General features: G+C 42.5%; 2 protein-coding genes across 2 annotated transcripts in view; one reads left to right on the top strand and one right to left on the bottom strand.

The window, feature by feature from the left end:
- The window catches only part of senp7b (SUMO specific peptidase 7b), a 23334-nt gene extending 18319 nt beyond the window's left edge, over window positions 1-5015 (bottom strand). Inside the window, exons 1-6 of the mRNA XM_080834889.1 lie at window positions 4918-5015; window positions 4270-4371; window positions 3676-3776; window positions 2697-2785; window positions 1435-1592; window positions 520-862 (exon numbers count right to left, since the gene is read on the bottom strand). Coding sequence (XP_080691015.1) covers window positions 520-862; window positions 1435-1592; window positions 2697-2785; window positions 3676-3776; window positions 4270-4371 — 793 coding nt within the window. The 5' untranslated portion in view covers window positions 4918-5015. The remainder of the gene's footprint in view (window positions 1-519; window positions 863-1434; window positions 1593-2696; window positions 2786-3675; window positions 3777-4269; window positions 4372-4917) is intronic.
- A 307-nt stretch (window positions 5016-5322) lies between these two features.
- The window catches only part of vps8 (VPS8 subunit of CORVET complex), a 79774-nt gene continuing 65818 nt past the window's right edge, over window positions 5323-19278 (top strand). The window contains exons 1-20 of the mRNA XM_080834632.1: window positions 5323-5455; window positions 5822-5890; window positions 5985-6115; window positions 6220-6316; window positions 6645-6677; window positions 6763-6817; window positions 7840-7964; window positions 8308-8394; window positions 8520-8587; window positions 9764-9917; window positions 10833-10892; window positions 11969-12076; window positions 12220-12300; window positions 13022-13192; window positions 13960-14034; window positions 14973-15008; window positions 15264-15354; window positions 16000-16046; window positions 17490-17579; window positions 19074-19120. Coding sequence (XP_080690758.1) covers window positions 5384-5455; window positions 5822-5890; window positions 5985-6115; window positions 6220-6316; window positions 6645-6677; window positions 6763-6817; window positions 7840-7964; window positions 8308-8394; window positions 8520-8587; window positions 9764-9917; window positions 10833-10892; window positions 11969-12076; window positions 12220-12300; window positions 13022-13192; window positions 13960-14034; window positions 14973-15008; window positions 15264-15354; window positions 16000-16046; window positions 17490-17579; window positions 19074-19120 — 1697 coding nt within the window. The 5' untranslated portion in view covers window positions 5323-5383. The remainder of the gene's footprint in view (window positions 5456-5821; window positions 5891-5984; window positions 6116-6219; window positions 6317-6644; window positions 6678-6762; window positions 6818-7839; window positions 7965-8307; window positions 8395-8519; window positions 8588-9763; window positions 9918-10832; window positions 10893-11968; window positions 12077-12219; window positions 12301-13021; window positions 13193-13959; window positions 14035-14972; window positions 15009-15263; window positions 15355-15999; window positions 16047-17489; window positions 17580-19073; window positions 19121-19278) is intronic.

Below are 19278 nucleotides of genomic sequence, written 5' to 3' on the forward strand. Positions count from 1 at the left end.
CCCCCCACACACACACACACACACACGCACACCCACACCCACACCCAACCCCACCCCCACCCCCCCCCCCCCCCCCCCCCCCACACACACACACACACACACACACACACAGACACCCCCACCCCCACACCAACCCGCCTGACACACTACTACGACAAACCTCACCATGTCCCACTCCTGCTCTGGCGCTGCCAAATCACCCAGAGCCAAGACCGAGCTCCAGTTTCCAAAGGCGAAGGTGAGGCGATTACGCAACTGGTCTCCCATACTGGGACACCCAGACGACACTGTTTACTCGTCAATGCGCTCATTAGCGCAGCAGATATTCAATTTAAACGCATACCAATTTCACAATACCCTAGGCAGAAGGCATTTCAGGATGCCATTGCACAACAGTTAAACTTATTCATAGAAAAAGAAGAAATCCTCCTTATTTGACTACATGTTGAGGCAGAGAGTTACAATGTATAAACAACATAATATGCCAACAAGATAATGCGAGAGGGAAATCACACTTACTAGGTTCTATGGGGCCCGGTTTAGGTTTCCTGGAGTAAGTTCGGAGACAGCGAGGCCTAAATAGCTTCTTCGTTTCTTCTGAATGTGGATTCTGGGGAGGGCTTCGGAGTGGAGACCTACTGAGACATTTTATTGGGTCCTTCTTTTTTGCCTGGTCCCCTTTATATAAAGTGGAAATCGCTCCCATCACTGAGCTGGGCAGGGCTCGTTCTGAGGGGGTCTTCTCTGGTACCACCTGGGCATCAGTACCCTGCTTTGAGTGGCAGGGGGCGCTGTTTCCAGGCAGTTTAGGGATAGGTGGCTTCCCTTGGACCTCGCCGTTCTTCTTGTGCAACAAGACATTCTGTCCGAGGTGAAGAGAACACCATAGGGTATAAACAAGGTGTTAATAATGACTCATGACAAAGGGAATCCACCCCACTAACTCCCTTTGGTTACACAAATTTCAGATATATATACATAAAAAAACTTAGCTTTGAAAACATGGCATTTGTACATACATTTGAGCTCTCAGTAAGCAGGCAAAGACTCTGCCTCAGTTCTAGATTTCAGATAACTAATGAGCAAGCTGGCATGATATCATGAACTGGAAAAGTACCCTTCCTCTTACACTACTGACTCTCAATTCTACTTCTGGAACACCCCATCTCTCTATGTTGTGTGCATGTCCATCTTTCCCCATTCTGAATACCAGACTGAACACACCTGATTTAGGACCATTTTAATAACACTGACTTCAATTAGACATGCTTTGAGCGAAATAGAAAGAAGATACACGGGGCAAGGGGGGGGGGTCCAGGAGTAGGATTGAGAACCCCTGCCATACACGAATCAAAATGCCTCATATTGTTTAGTGCCTCTGCAACAGCACTGCTGACTGGGGACACCATCCTCAGTGACACAACGCATTCAAACCTCTGTAGCTGGGCTTCCATTAAGGCCTCTCCAACTGTCTTCTCTCGGCATCTTGTCTCCGTTCTGAGATTTCTGTTTCTGCGTCACTGGAGATTTGGTCCATGAGAACTCCTCCTCCTCAAAATCCAGAGGTTTCCTCTTCCCTAAAAGTCCATTGCCTACAAGATTAGACATAGGTGGGGCAAGGAAGAGGGTTTGTAGTTACAAAAGGAAAAATGAGGGCCTGCATACAATTTGCTGGTCCCAAAGCATCACTGTGCTATTTCAGTCACCATAGAAACTGTTATCGTCCCATCACAGGCTCTTTCTAGGATACACAATTGTACCTGTCAAGGACATTGGATTCTTGGAAATAAAGCAGTGCTGACAAGAGCTCATAACCCCAACTAACACATTAATAGAAACATAACAGTATTATCCCAGACATTATTTCAATACTAATTCTTACCATCTCAAAATCACCTGAGATAAAAAAAAAATTAAAAGGTTTCATTAAAAAGATAAGCGTGGTCTCTGGGAGCCGGGGAGAGTAAGAGGAGAGGGAAATGAGGAAAAGACAGAGCGAAAGAGTTAAGCATTTGTTTATTTATTTAAGATACGAAGCCAGGAAAATGGCAGGCCTTTCCAACACAATGTAGAGCACATCAAGAGAGGTCAGACATGGGAACAGCTGCTTGATGTTAAACCCACAGCCCTACGGCAAGAGCAAGGGCACAACACAAGCCAGCAACTTTAAGAGGAAAACTAGTCATTATCAGCACAAATGGAGGAAAGCTTCGGTCCCAAATGGGACAGAGTTTCCCTTCATTAGCCACTTGCTAATCAAGAGCAGGCATCAGGCCATGGTTTATTTGACTTGCACTTGAGAGCTTACCCATCTTCACTATTTCTTTCACTTGGGAAAATCTACCTTAAATCCCTCATTTTGGTTTGTTAGCACTACATTGTGTGCATTTTGCCACCATTAAAAAGCAGGCACATTTTCTATACTATTGAAAGAGTTGACAACACCTTCCATTTGGGGTTGGTGATAGTACTTCACAGTAAAGTATCATGTTAAACTGAAAAAAAAATCTTTTAATTATTAATAATCTCAAAAGTGGCTTTTGACTTTTTGATCAGACAGTTATCAATACAAAACAATCTATTGGTTCTAGATTCCACTGTATGACATTGACAAACATTTTTGTCAAAAACACATTGAGCTAAATTTATTTAGCTGAAGTGGTGAGTACAACAATTGCCAAGCGCAGTGCCATTACCATGGAATTTTTGTGGCTGAGGAGAATCACCTACAAACGACCGATGATCATCATGGCACAGAGAGTCAGACGCTCGCTTAGGGCGCCACCTAGAGGGCACACACACAGAAACAGATACAAAAACTGAACTGTCAAACATCTACTATTACAATGAGAATGTACACATTTGAACAGGGAGTACACTCAATGATTGCCTGCATATATGAACTAGCCAGTTGTGTCAAGGAGTCAGAAAATGCAAGCTTGATTGGTACTTTGGAGTTACAGAATTATCACTTGGTTGGCTGTACGAATCACATTGCAGGTCAACAGAAAAATCTTTCAACAAAAGGTTTGTAACTAATGTCACAGAAGTCTTGTCATGTCAGGTAAGTGCAAATGTGTGACCCTGGTACTACTAATAGTTGTCTTCTGCTGATACTACTGAGGCTAAGCAGTTTTTTCTTTTCTTATTAGACTGCTGATTATTGTCCTCTGCATATTGAGTGTTTTAGCAGGTTTCCAGGATATTTTTAAGGGTTTATTATCTTTGAACCCTCTCTGTCTCCCCACATTTTGAGGCTCGCCCCGTAACACACACCATGTATGACATAATATAAATGAGCCTCTGTCAGTGTTGCATGGATAAACTATGACATCTGCTGGAGATGTTTGGCAGTTGATCTTATTGCACAAAGACCACTTCCATCGTAGACCTTAACTGTAGTCCAGGACATGGACGGATTATGAAACCATTGTGTGTGTGTGGGTGTGTGTATGAAAGAGATAGAAAGAAAGAGAGAGAGAGAGAGAGAGAGAGAGAAAGAAAAAATGAGTGAGGGGGGTGATAGGATGGAGTGAAGATGGCTTAGTGCATGAAATGCAGTACTACTGAACCGCATTGTACCCTTTTCCCTATATTTACTGTAAACACAAGTGATGCTCAAATCGACTTGGTCTTTAATGCCACTATCAGTTCCTCTGAGTGATAAGTTCTTACCGGTCTCCTCCTCCACTTGTTTGACTCTTTGGCTTGTTTTCATTCAGTCCTCGGGAGTCCTGGTTCCATTTACTGGCATGACCTGAGGATGTCCATGGTGACTGCAGGGTGCACGGGGGAACACATAAGAAACGTTTAAGCCATACATGGAATTTAACTTAAACCTTCCATGTTACAATAACATAAAACAAAACTATAATGAGAAAGTATAGTAACAGACAATAATGCAATTAATCTAGAGTAATCTAATCTCAATATCTTCTGTTCTATTACAATCTTAACTAGACACCGATTGGAAGAATACATTTATATGAATTCAACAAAATTAATTATAAGGCAATTTGATGCATCAAAGCTTTAGTCTGTCAGGAAAACAGAATTACTGACAGAGTGCATCACAGAGGTGAAAATCTACATCTCAGTTGTAAGGACATCCCAGCTGCAATCATGTTTGTTTATGATAGCACATGCTTAAAATCTCTGACACCACAACCATCTGTACTATCTGTAGAGATCTTGAAGCAACAAACAAGACAGTACTGACAGGATATAGCCCAGATGAGACCAGAATGCTTATGGATTTTTTTGGTTTACCTTGCTCGGCTTGTCATCGTTGAGATGCCTCAAGGGTGACTGCGAATGAATGCTACTGTCTGACGGCTGTTTTAGCTTGGGGATTCTGAAAGGAGTTCCCATCTAAACCAAAGCAGACAATAGTTAAACATGCTCATCCATCACGTAATACTAACAGATGTTTCAGGCCTAACCTATGACTCAGAAGGTGGATATCTACGGTCCTCATAAACATTAGCATATCAGTGCAGGAAATCAAAAATAAAGGTTAGCTGGTAAACTGAGCCTTGATTACACTGAAGACACAACAAAAAACTCGGAAAAATCAGGTTCGCTTGCTGTCATTACTGTTAGCAAGTGTTAGTTAGCTAGGGTTACTTCACAGTCTCGCATAACTACGCAATATATTACAGACCATCCCAAAATAATGAAATCTAACATAACTCTGCTGTACTACCGATACGATGTGCGAACCCATCCAGGATGCATTTTACACATCTTTATCTTATATTGCTAGACGCCGTAATTGTTTTGCAGCACAAGGATCTAATCCAGGATAGCCTCTAATGTTAGCTAAATGTTACTCGTTGCGTGGAAGTTTAAATCGTGCCTTGTCTGAATACGCCTGGTCAGCTCACTTATATGCAATATTGTAATGAGTTACATTACCTTTACAGATGATTTCACATTTTGACAACATATAATATCTGAAATGAAATCATGATTTCTATCTTCACAGTTCTGTTGTGTTGACACTTTCCCCTTACTTCCTGCTAGAAGTAGTATGTTCTAAATCTTTCCGGTCTGTCAGAGTCCTGCTAGTTTTACTATCAAAATAAAGGTCGTTTGCATAACAACGCAATGTGATATCATCTTTGTAGCACATGCATTCATACTAACTACTAATAAATAAAAAGACTATAACTGAACATGGTCGCTTAATTCAGATGTGAACACTATTCGTTGAATATACGGAAAGATGACATCAGTCATGTCAATCGTCACCAGAATTTGGACTCTTACGTACAAATAACATGTTTCGTCACTTCCGCTAAAATTGAGGATGTGAGTTGGGGAGAATAGATGAGCTGAATATGTGTTGATCTATTTATTTTGTGTTTTTGTGTTTTTTAACATGTCTGAGTCACCGGACGCGCGCAGCTTGGTTTCAGCCTCTTCACAGCTCAATTTAATGGAAATAGATGCGGTGAGGGACCTTTGCATGTGTTATTCACCTCCTGTTGTTCATTGCTATCTAACGTCACTGTTTACTTTGTTGCTCTGGCTATTGCACCTAAAGGGATTTTTTAAACGAGTCTAAAATCCCGGCATATACGTGGTTCTTTCTGTAGTACTGGGATATTAGTTTACTTGTATTGCTATCTTGCCCGATCTTTAACCTACATTCAGCTGTCATGTGCGTTATGTCTGCTGGCGCTGTGTGAACTCTTCAAATACAAGAGTACATTGCGCAAACCGTAACAAAACACTAATAACAGATTAAACGTTTCGCAAACAGCCACGCTAGGTAACACGAAAGTTGAAACATTGCCACACTTTTTTGCATTTTCAGATTGATGATAAAGAATTTGATATCCCACAAGTGGATACTCCCCCAACACTTGAGAGCATCTTGAATGAGGTCAGTTCTTATTCTCTTTGGAAATATCCACATTTTACCCCAAATATCCATCAACTATATAATCGTGGACGTGACTGAGACCCCTTGTTTCCAGCCTGAGGATGAGGATGAGCCCTTCATCTTGGAGGACACATGTTTCCTCAACACCGAGAACATCGACACACATTCCTGTGAGACCTCCTCCCTTGCCAGCTCTGACAGTGGAGATCGCTCACACCTGAAGAGGTAAGCACACTATTGAGTGCAACCCCGGTAGTGCTGCCAGTTATAATGAAGGCATTGAAGTGCATGATGTTTATGAATGCATCGACTGCATTGTGTTCTTGCAGGAAAAAGAAAGCAGTGGAGATGAATGTAACCGTCCATGGCTCAGTTCTCAGACACAGCATCCTGAAGGGCATCTCGGCTCAGATGGCGTCCGCTGCTGTGAGTCACACTTGGTTGATTATCCTTGGTTTATTATTACTGTATTAATAAAAATTCTCACAGCCCATGGGGAGTTCAACATTATTAAAGATAAGTAGATAAACCACGCAGAATTGTGAGAAGTTCTTCATACCCTTAAGGAGTTTGTAAAAGTGTTTTAAAGATCCCATCACACAATTTTCTGTACACCCTCTGAAGTGTCTGGCAAAACTCATCAGCTAACTGTGAATTCATCTCAAAAGCTAACAATTGCAATGTGTTTCCCCAACAAAAGGCAGTATTATTATCAGTACACTAGTTTTTATTCCTCTTTTCTTTCTCTCTGCAGGACAAAGTTGACGCGGGCTCGCCAACAGCCATTGTGAGTATTAATGTGCTTGAGAATCCCACTGTGAGCTTCAAGGTATGACTTTAGTGTTTTCCTCATTCGTTTGATCTTTCGGTAGACTGTCTCCAGTGTTATTGCAGTCGGGACATCGCATGGACTGGCGCTTGTGTTTGGTAAGCCTCCCATATGTATTCATGTCATGACAAGGGATAGAAATTAGAGGATGGATGCACGCTGTTTAACCACTAATATTTTATGTAGATGTGCAAATGTTGAACACTTTACAGAAATGTGCACATGACATATAGATTAAAAACTGCATGGTAACTGCTTGTAACCATTTTTGCAATGTTTATAAAATACTGTTTGCTAGATATGGCGTGTCTCAGCTAAACGAATGTCAATAAAATGTTCAGATCAGAGTGCCTGGTGAAGGTTTAGGTGAAACAACTTTGCCACTTATCAAAGCAGAATCACTTTACAACTCTTTGGTTCTCCTCAGTAATAAACATGAAAACCTTAGACCACGCTTGATCTGAGTAGCAGCTGTCATTCAGAAGTGTGATGTTTTATTAATGCGTAGATTGACACTACTAGTTGCTTAGCCGCACTAAGATAATCCTTGTATTGATGGTGCTATGCTGCTCGTGAGTCAGTATTTTACTCAGTGTTGTTCTTGGACTGTTTCTCTGCCCTGGCCTTTGACCCGGGCTGGACGAACAGGAAAAGGTAACATGCCACACACAGTTCTCTGCTGTTCTGTTTCTCTTTGGGCCGTGGCATTGCAAACTGTCACTGTTGCATGCTTGTAGACTTAGCTGCATATAGCTGTCTAACCTGAAAGCCTTTAAGTAAGTCTGTGCTTCCACTGAAAGCATGAGCTTGTTGTGGTTTGGATTTGTTTTCCTTTTTTTTGAAAATGAATGGGGTTAAGGTTTAGGGGATGTTGGCTTGTACAGCATGGTATATGTTTTTTTTTGTTATTTCTATTTCTATTTTTTTAACCCCTTTTAGATGTATAGGGGTATGGACTGTATGTTAAACATGCTACCATTCCTGGTGTCTGTGTTGCTGGCTACTCATTGGTGATTGTCGGGCTGGACTTCATCGCTCTTTTTGTGGGGTTAAGGGACAAAGAAACCTCAGAAATCTCAGTTGGAATGATCTCAGTTGTATGCATGGAACCTTCTTTTAGATCAGAACCAGGCGCTACGCCTGTGCCTGGGAACCACGGCGATGGGAGCAGAGTATGGAGCTGTGTCTGCCCTAAGCATTAACCATGACTGCACCAGGTTACTTTGTGGCTTTGCCAAGGGACAGGTGTGTTGATCTTTCTCTTACAGTCTCTCACTCTCTCTCTCTCTCTCTCTCTCACACACACACTCAGAGACACATTCACACACTCTCTCTCTTTCTCTCTCTCTCGCAGTGAATGTGTGGATCTGTCCCTAACAGATTCAAACTTACTTGCATGTATATACTGTATATGTGGCAACACAAATCAATGCAAATGCATCATCATTATGATAACTTATGATCATAATCATATTAATTCCAACTTTAGTTTGACACGGATACTTGTGTGATGGATTCTTGAGTTTTTAGTGTACTGTATGACAGTGTGTTTACTGAATAAGAGGTTGTTGTTCATATTTATCTACAGATCACAATGTGGGACTTGGCCAATGGGAAGCTCCTTAGAACAATCACAGACGCCCACCCGCCTGGAACAGCAGTTCTTCACGTGAAGGTAAGATGACCTTTTAGTAAGGCAGTGCAGAGCAAGCAGATTTTTTGGTTGTGTAGATTTGTCCTGATATGGCACCAACAAAAAGCTTTTCATATGTCTCAATTCTCCTTTTCTTTCTGTTTCAGTTCACTGATCATCCAGCGTTGGCTGTGTGTAATGACAGTGGTGGCTCGGTGTTTGAGCTGTCATTCCGGTAGGGAATATCATTTTTATCATCATTGGTGTTATAAATGTTTCCATACAACAATCTATTACAATTGAAGGATGGCATTGTCAATCTTTAAAAAGCTGAACAGAAACATATTTTGTCTCCAGAAGTCATCTCAGAATGACAACATAGTTGCCTTGCAGTACTTACTTTTACCACTAGAGATCAGTAGTTGTCTGTGTCCTGTGAGCAATTTGTGCCTTGCTGGAAGATGTATTCCGCAATTCTGTTTCTTAAAAGGTTTTGATATTTGAGCTCAACAGCCAATCAAAGTGTGTGGATTGTTTAAGGCTCGATCCAAGCCACTATTTCTGTTTCCCATTTACAGAACCAGGACTGGGTATGAACACCAGAGTTTTTTTGACCGCAAACACTGAACAGATAGCTAGATGGCTGTGAGGTGCAATTCACTGAATTTGACATAACATGTATGGGATTAGAATCACGGATTACACCTTTAAATTGACATTCTGATATATATTAGTCCTCTCATTGGACAAATATGTATACCTGTAGGATTGACCTGGGTTGTGCTGGGTTAAGCGACTATCCATCGCCAGGCAACAGAGAGCAATCTCTGGCCCAATCAGATGCCTGTGATAGGATAAAAGCAGACTGGAGGCATTTGGTAATAGTCTTAGCTGTCTTCTTCCCTGCAATAAATGACACTTTGGGGATATTGTCTAAGACATTCACTGCTCTGTGCAGATGAATATGGTGTCAGATACGTGTGGCCAATCTTATTGTCTGTGTTGCGGCAAATTAAACTGTCTCACCTGAGCCTAATGGCAGTGGGTAGGGGAACAACATGAGAGCCATTTTCTGGCGACAGTTTCCCATTTTTCCTTTTCACGTTCCATTGACCTGCATGACGGCGTGTCCCGCTAGCTCAGGGTGAGAGAGCTTCTTGGTGTCGGCTTGAGTTATATAAATATATGCTTATTTTTTCTCTGTTTACTGCTTCATTTCTTTTTTTTCCTCCATTCTCTGTATTCTCTCTCTCTCTCTTTCTCTCTCTCTCTCTCTCTATGTCCCTCTCTTTCAACTTCTCCATGTCCTTCTCTTTCAACTTCTCCATGTCCTCCTCCAACTCTCTCTCTCTCTCTCTCTCTCTCTCTCTCTCTCTCTCTCTCTCACTTCCACCCCCTCCATCCTTCCCAGGAGAGTGATGGGGATGCGCACCTGTGACTCCCGCTGTCTGTTCAGTGGCTCCAAGGGAGAGGTGTGCTGTGTAGAGCCCCTACACGCAGGCCCTGAGCTCAAAGATCACCCCATCACCCAGTACTCACTGCTGGCTATGGCCTCCCTCACCAAGGTATCACCTGGCCCTCCTCCACGTCACTATGCAGACTTTCAAACATGACTTTTCTTACAGTTAGTAGTTTTATAGTGTGTATGGGTTTGGATATTACATTAGTTGTACAGTAAATTAAGTTTATTTACAATGTGAATGTTTTTGAGAACATCTTGAGACACAAAGAACTGTTTTACGAGCCCTTCAACATCGATACACCTAACATTCTAGTCTATGAATGAAGCACGGAAGGTGCTCACCAATGCTGCAATTATCCCCCTGTGACAATGACATCTGATGCTTAACCGATAGTTATGTGGATACACATAGTGTGTAGAGACACACCCAACCACACTGCAGAGTCTTGCACCTTGTGTTGGAGGAGTAAGAGTGTCGTAAGCTGTTCAGAGTACATCTGTGTAGCTTGTTTTCTCTTGCCTTCTCCAGTACTTAATAGGTCTCATTTGTCAAAGATAAACCATTGTATGGAATACAGTCCCTGGCTGATAGTGATAAAGCAGCGAAGGCAATAAAAGGCAATAAAAAGCACCTACACACAGCAATGCAGTAAAACTGTGAGATAGTTCCATTGCTATGCTTGATATTGTGTTGTTTGGATTACAATTTCCTTACGCCATGCAAAAAACTAATATGTACAGTTATATTTTTAAACAGTGGCGTAAAGTTAAGTCTCTTAGTGTCCCTCGCTCCCCACTCTCTTCCCATACCCATCTGTCTTCTAGGCCTGTGAAGTTTAGGGCGCATTTCCCCAGCCTCTATGTCCTTGAACCAGCTCAATTTGAAAGACCGCTCTGAAATGGGTGATATGTGACGGGAACACTAAATGGTGCACCTCACTGTACCGTTCTGAGATGAGCCGTATGTGTTTTGTCCTCATTTTGTCTTTTCTCTTTCTGATGTTCTCCCTCACTGTAGATATTGGTGATTGGACTTAAACCGGCCCTGAAGGTGTGGATGACTTTCCCCTATGGCAAGGTACTGACGTGCATTCTGTTGTCTGTGGGAGATTTATATTTCTGGGTGATTTATCTTTTCATAAAGATGGGGAGGAAGATTCAAGATTGGTCATAGATTTAAGCTGTCACTGCAATTCATCATTACACTGCATTCCTATTAAGGTTCTTTTAGTGGAACCCTGAACCTTGTGATGAATGCTTGCAAGCAGAACCCTTTCATAATTCGTGCAGGAAGTGAGGTAATGGCAAAAAAAAAAAAAAGCTAAGACACTATAAAGGTACGAGAATCTTTTTTAGGGTTCCGAGGTTTGACCCCCCGGTCATCTGACAGCAAGTCCTTATTTAGCATTTGGCCTGAATGAGGAAGGAACAGGGAAGGGATTTTTGGGGCTTTGAATTGTTACACCTACCATACCACTGAATTTGAATCTGAAGGAATCAGAAGCACTTGTTCTTTTCTTACATATATGTCACCTCTGAGTACATGGATCATTGTGACTTGTATTTTTTATTTGTGGACTGAAATGTCCTTGAACATCAGCCACCTTATTTATCTAGTTCTTCTCTAGCTCCCTTTTTCTCTCTGGTCAAGGTAGTGAGACGACTGCTTGCATAAGCATTTAGCTGCAGTTGTAATGCTAAACGCATGCATTGTTATATGGCCCTATTGAAATGTGAAATGTAACAAACTCGCTGCGGCCTTCAGTAAGATGTCAATTCCTTTTTTTTCTCAATGCGGCAAAAGCAAATCATGGTCTTTCTACCAGACTGAGAATCAGCTGAACTGCTGGTGTTCGCATCCCCACTGAAAGAGCCATTGTGTGAAGGCATGAATAAATAATGTTGCCATGTAGTTAACCTCTAAGCCGAATGAAGAAACCTGGGCAAATGGGCATCGCAGGAAAAAGCTTTTGGCTTGTTTGCTTTTTTTACAGTTCAGTTGTGGTCACCAGCAACAGTTGACCATGACACCCTTTTTTCCTATCTGAGTAGATTTATTGGCTGTGTGCAATCTGATGTTGTTCAATTTAAGGCTGTACGTTGCTGAGTTTCAACTGTTAGTTGAATGAAAGCTGCCTGGTTGTTCTCTTGCAGACTGATCCTGCTAGCGTGCCCCAGTTAGCCTGGCAGTTTGTCTCGGCGCAGAAAGCTGTCAACCCCATCCTGGCCTTCTGCAGAGGCGACCATGTCCACTTCCTGCTTGTAAGATACAACATTTCAGGATATTGAATTTTAAATTAATTCAGTGTCATCTTATGGTTTAATATTCATTGTCAAAAAATCTGGCAGTTGTGAAATAGAATTACTTTGTTTGACTAATAAGACGCTTTGGTTCCCTGCTTCAGGTAAAAAAAGACGAGTCCGGAACCATCCACGTCATCAAACAGCGGCAGCTCCATCTGAACTGTGATGTCATCAGCCTGAGCGTAAGTTTCAGCCATCTCCTAGCACACAGTCAATCTATGGCAACATGAACACGACAGCTACACACAACTTTTAGTCCTTCTCAGTTGGCTCCATGTTATTCATTATCAAGTTCTTTTGGAACTGCATTTAACAAAGGGGCTCACTCTCTTAAAAAATGTTCAGTATTGAATCTACATTCTGAATGTCCATATCTTATCACATCCACAACAAACAACTGTTTTTATATGGACAGCCACTTAACTTCTTTTATCTTATCTTATCTGTCAATTTTCCCAAGATGTTTACTTCTTTTGTCGGCTGCGCTGTATTTTAGATTTAGGGCTATTGGTATCTACAATCAGTGGTATTTTAGTACATTTTTGATGAATTTCAGGTTGCTGTATTGTTTCGTTAAAAAATTTAACCCAGATTTGCTATATTGCTTGCTGTTTCTAAGATAAGAATCCTCCTTTTTATTTTTTGTTTTGCTTTTTGGATTTATCCACACACCTTTGCACAGAGTTGGCCGCTCTGCCTAATTTGCCCCAACATGGGAAAGGATGTGAAAGGAGTGAAATATCATTTTTGCTCTCTCTAATCTCACTTTCGCTATCTACCTTTCAAATTCCTCTCTCTCTCTCTCTCTCTCTCTCTCTCTCTCTCTCCCTCTCCCTCTCCCTCTCCCCCTCCTTCTCTCTTCCACTCTATCTTCCTCTCTCTCTCTCTCTCCCTGTCTCTCAGTGGATCAACTCTCGGACGCTGGTGGTGGTGGACAGTGTGGAGAAGCTGCACGTGGTGGACAGGCCCAGTCAGGAGGAGCTGGACATGGTGGACCTGGCTGAGGTGCAGCTGGTCTACAACAGCAGCCACTTCAAGTCCCTGGCCACCGGTGGCAACGTCAGCCAGGCCCTGGTGAGTCAGGGGCAAGTCTATGGAGTCATAGTCACCAGGGATTAGTGTTCACGGCCAAGTTTCAGCAAGGGAAATGAACATGGGACAGGGAAGTCATAAAATCAGTAGAACTGTACACACACACACACACACACACACACACACACACACACACACATAACTTGAATAGATATGAAAACTACAGGGAGTCAAAATGGTAAAAAACGAATTGATAAAAATTGCTTTGATAAGGTCCGCTTTAGACTTCAAACAACATGCTTATTTGTAGTGATCGCTGTTTGTTTTGTTAGTTGTCTGTTGTGTAGACTTGTGTTGTTTGGTTTTGTTTAGTTTTGTTTTATTTTTCCATTTTTTAACAAAAAAAAACATCATACGTGGGGTTTAATATTTGCAGAGTCAAAGCCTTGAATGGAAGACTTGAATAAATTGTGCTATGCAATGGCACTCTTTAAGCAATGACTTCATACTATTTAGAATGTTTGATAATGAAGCGACCATAGGATAAGGTGAAGGACTCCTAGGAATGTGGCTACCCACCTTAATAATGTAGCATAACAGAACCACATCAGTCTGCAGGCGAGTGATATAATTGTATCAGACTGGATGGCCTTTTCTGTCTGTGAGCGATCACCTACTCCAAGATCCATCATTGCTGATCCATTTGGGGCTACAGCGATGCAGTCCGTTTTTCCAGGCCAGTTTCTTTCCTTGCCCTGCGGTCTGCTTCACCCTCCGTGAGGTTTCTAATCTCCCCTCCTACCCTGCAGGCCCTGGTTGGAGAGAAGGCCTGTTACCAGTCTGTGTGCAGCTATGGAGGCCAAGTTGTCTACCTGGGAACCAAGGTAATTCAGTTTCTCTGTGGCGGTGGGTGATGTGAAAACACCCCAGCAGGGCATTCATAAACTCATCACACACACACACACACACACACACACACACACACACACACACACACACACACACCTTTTTTATCTTCAGAGGAAATGGGTTCTGGCAGACGGTCTTGAACACCTACATGACAAATCTGGCGTGCTGCAATGTTATTATCCTAATCAAGCATCTCGCTTGCCAACCAAATGCATCAAGCTCCTGGAAGCCTCCTGAGCACCGCCTGCTTTTTTTTGCCAAAGCCAGAATCTGAAGAGAGGGGAAAGGGGGGATGGAGAGGGAGAGGAAAAGAGTAAGAGAGAGAGGGAGAGGAAAAGAGTAAGAGAGAGAGAGTGTGATGGGGAGTGAAGGAAAGGGAGTTGCACACAGAGTCTAACTTTACAAACGCATGCGTGCGTGCGTGTGTGCGTGCGTGAGAGCTGAGGGAGAGGGCAAGAGAGGAAACACCAAAGTAATCAAAAGTGGCCGCCACACTGGGTCCTCTCCCCGTCATCCATTAGGAGGTGTTTACAGAAGGGCAGCAGGGTGATTATGAGTTGGCACCTCATGCCAGAGTCCTCTGCAAACTCTACTCACTCACACACTCACACACACACACACACAGACACACACACACACACACACACACACACACACACACACACACTTTTCACCTTCACATGGTCTGCTAATGGAGATGGGGAGTGCTGCTGTGAAGTTTCCCTGGAACTCTGGGCCACGTCCAGCCCCAGTCAGAATATCAATCATGACCTTAGTGATAGAATGGACCTACAGAAGCAGGACTGTCCCACTCTTCGTTTGCACTCACAGGCCTATGTGTTTAAGCATCATATTTACATTTACACACAATGTTTTTATTTTTATTTGTTTGTGTGTTGTGTGTCCTCTCCAGTCTGTCCACATCATGACCTTGAGGAACTGGAGGGAGGTATGTGATTTGAACAAGTGCAATGCTGCTGTGCTGACACACACACACACACACAGTACATTAATAGAGGTTTAGTCCTCCTTTACCATTTAACTACAGTCATATTTTGCTGTTTCAGTCATTGAACCTTCCAAAGAAAAATGTCATTACCTCTAATGTCATTACCTCTTTTGCCTCTGATCATTGCCTCCCCTCAATGCCACCCTGGGCACATCTGGCTGCTCCCCACCTTGTCCCGTGACCCTGTGACCCCAGAGAGTGGACCACTTTCTTAAAAAGGAGAAGTTTGTGGAGGCTCTGGCCCTCTCCTGGTCCTTCCATGAGGGCACTGCCAAAGCCGTGCTGGGTGAGTTCCCTCAGTCGAGTCATGCTGTCCATAATGGTTGTTTTCATAGAGGTAGCAGTGGTTGGGGCCGTAATGGGTGCTGTTGTTGAGTAGTAGCTGTACAATAGCGTTACAGTGGCGTTTAGTATACGTTTCTTCAAAGTTAATATAAGCTGTAACATTCTAGCAGTAACATTCTAGTTATTTTTACTGTGACGATGCATCAGTTCCCTTCGATGAAAAGTCTCGATGAAAAAGGCCTGGCAAAAGGGACCGTGAACACTAATGACTGTTAATGACTGTTTCTGAGTGAAACTGAACAATCCAAAGCCTGACCTCACTGGAGGTTCCACCATAGATTAGGCACGCTGAGGTAACCATGCAGATAGGGAAATCATCACCCACTTTAAAGAATTTCCCTCTCTTAAAAGAGATTCACCATGACCATAATAATAAAAAAGTCTGATACTTCTTGAAAAGGCTCCAAGGCATAATTAATGAAACGGAAATGTTGAGCGTGGCAGTGAGTTTTGCGTAGCATGACTGATGAGTCTGACTCGCTCATATCCATCATCCTCACTCTCTTTCTCCCTCCCTCTCTCTCTCTCACTCTTTTTCCCTCTCTCTCACACACATAAACACACACTCTGCTCATGAAACTCTCAGGATTATTTGGGGAACCCGCCAAGAGGAAAGGCGTTGTCGCTGACAAGGTGAGAGACTCGTGTTTGGCCATAATCCATACCTATTTTCTACCATTTTATACATTTGGTCCCAGTTTATTGTTTCCTTTCTACCGCATGTTTTAGTATGAAATAAATAATGGTCTGTATGCTTCTCTTTCTGTGTCAGGTACATTTAGAAATAACATGTATCAACAAAAAAGTACATTTTATTGATTAGTGAAATAAGGATTAAGCACATTTTTATATGCACTTCTCTCAATCGGACATATTCTGATATGGAGGGCCCATATATGGTCACATCACATCCCAATGACGAGGCAATTCAAATCAGTGCCATTTCGGCATTGGAACCGATTTTTGTCTGCATGCACATGCAAAACCCATTAGAAATGATTGCCCCAATGATTTTGGTGTGCATTTAAAGTTTGTGTCAATAAGGCCAGCTCCAGCAAAAGCATTAAAGATGAGTTACTCAGCAGACATGCATGAACTCACTTTAATTGATTGTGCCTGCAGGCAGCTGTGGCCTACTGGTTAGGGTTTCGGGCTGGTAAGGGGTGGCCGGTTCGATCCCCGACCAGTAGGAAAAATGTGGGCGGGGGAAGTGGTAGAGCACTGCTCTCCCATGCCCACATCCACGGCTGAGGTGCCCTTGAGCAAGGCACCTAACCCCGATCACTGCTCCCCGGGCGCCGCTGAAGGCAACTCACTGCTCCGGGTTAGTGTGCTTCACTGTGTGCCTCACTATGTGCTTCACTACCCTGGATGGGTAAAATGCAGAGACTAAATTCAGAGTGTGTGTGTCACTATCTCTGCCTTTAGAACAGTCACTAGTCACTAGGGCTCCATTTCCATTCCATCCATTTCCAAAGTGAAAGTTTCTCTGGGATGTGTAGTTTTATCGGGACTTAAGGCCCACTCTGGGCATCCGATGCGTGTAGAGAGGGGCTGGAGTGTAGTACGTGGTTCTGTTTTTAGAGCGTCATGTCCATAACAAATGGTTTGGATGTCAGTTAAATCCACGTATTCCATTCCATTTTAAACAGCCTGTGCAACTGTATGGGTTGAAATTATAACTTTCCTTAGCAACCATTTCCACTAGTAAACAAAACTAACGCTACCCAGCTTATGTGGCATGTAGTTAACTAATACGAACAACGCCTTGGAATATAAATATATAGCTAGCCTTTGTCAATTCAAATTGCACTTAAACGCTGTGTTTCTATTATTGTTATGCTTTATAATATCCCTAAATACTGTCTTGTTTCCACCATTTTAGAATGCGAGTGGAATTATGTTTTGAAACCTCTGGAAACATGGAAGTTTTGCTGCCTCAGTTTTTTGTCCTTGCTGTAGCTATCTGGCCTAGCTTAATAAAAGTTCTGTTTGTGATGATGTGTAACAAGTGCTGTACATTTCATTACATTAAGTCGCTAACTTTTCTGGTCTGCTCTGCTCTTCAACATCTAGATGGTCGAGATCCTCTTCCAGTACGTGGATCGCTCTCTGAAGAAATGTCCGGAGCAGGGCAAAATCCAGGTGATGGAGCAACACTTCCAGGTCCGTCTGCCCCAGTAAACCCTTCTCTTTCTGTCAGAGAAGGGAGGGAAGACATAGTCCACCCATACCTCCATTATCTACTCAAACTAAGTAGGTAGTGGCCACTTTTAAGTGTACTTCTCAGTGAGGCACACAATGTGTTCCATCAGAACATGAGTGGCCAGAAAAACTACCCTTAGTGTAAACAGAGACCTATAGAAAACCCGATTTAGGATTCTGCTGATGAGAATGAAGATGGGTAAATAAGAGCAGAATTTTTCTTTTCTGGGTGGACGATCCCTTTCAGCTTAGCTAAAAAGCTCAAGGCTTGTGTGGTATTATATTTTTATAACTGATGCTAGACAGCACACATTTTTCATGCTATCCGAAAGGTCTTAGATACGTACTTAGTTTGCATAACTTAATTTCTCTAGACGAGGGGTAATTGGTGCAGTCATCGGTTACTAAGCAAAAGTGTGCTTCTTGTGTGCAACCAGAGTGGGAAGAAGTGCTGAGGCATGTGATTACACAGCTGTGATGCCCCCGACATCAACTCAACTCAAAAACATTCTAATTTGTTTTTCTGTTTGTTCTTCTGGCATTGTTTTTTCTTTCCATAACTCTGACTCCAGGAGTGTTTATTTATTTATTTATTTTCTCAGCCACCTGAGCACACCAGGGGAAATGCTAAAGCTAAACCCACTATTCTTCCAAACCTTTTACTTGTCTACCCCACAAGGCAATAAGCTAATGTTTGTAAATGTCAAGCAGTCAGTATTTGTCCATCTTTAAGACTCTACATAACCATAAACCTCTTGCCCTTTTTGAGCCTTTGTTGATATTCCGTTATCAAATTGTTAATAGTCTACACACCAAAAGCCATAACATCTGAATATTAAGTGTACCTTCTGGCACTGGTGTAGGTCGCATAAATCAAGCAAGGTTAGGAGGGCAGACAGACCTCGTGGCAAAGGGAAGTCCAGCTCAGTGCATTCAGTCAATCATGCAGTCCTGCCACTTAAAGCCTTAGGCTGCCTTTGGCATAATATTGTGGTTCTCTTCCGAAACTGACTCAATAAATATTTACACTATTTATTTATTCACACTATTTATACTATTAAAAGTGGTAGTTTGGATGCAGAGTAGCTTAACAATTAACAACGGCGGAACATGAAATGGAGTGGTATGTTGTGTACTGTAAATGTAAATCAGAACTTCTTACTTGAGTTTTTCAAGAGCTAGTCTGAGTCTCCTGAAAGCTTTAAATTATCTATATTCAAACCATCGGCAATCCTCTTAGGTTTAAGGTAAGGTGTGAGTGTGTGTGTTTGTGTGTGCAGGGGGTGCAGGGGGTGTGGGGTTTCGATTTGTGTCTTACAGATTGCCAGAAGCTAGGTGAAAGCCATTAATGTTTCTCCTCCCAACATCTCTGTCTCTATGTTCATCTTTCTCCTCTCTCTGTTTTTTTTCTCTCTTTCCCTACCTCCCTCTTTCCCTCCCTCTCTCTTTCTCCAGGACATGGTGCCTGTCATGCTAGATTACTGTCTGCTTCTTCAGAGGACGTAAGTGATATGTGGAGCCAGTCAAAAGAGCTTCCGACTGCACTGTCAGCAAACCTACACACACACACACACACACACACACACACACGCACACACACACGCACAAAGTGCTCAAATGCACACATACACAAACTGTGTCCTCTATACATGAACTTGGG

Source organism: Sprattus sprattus (genome assembly GCF_963457725.1).
Source record: "Sprattus sprattus genome assembly, chromosome: 3".
In the NCBI taxonomy this organism is placed as follows: Eukaryota; Metazoa; Chordata; class Actinopteri; order Clupeiformes; family Clupeidae; genus Sprattus; species Sprattus sprattus.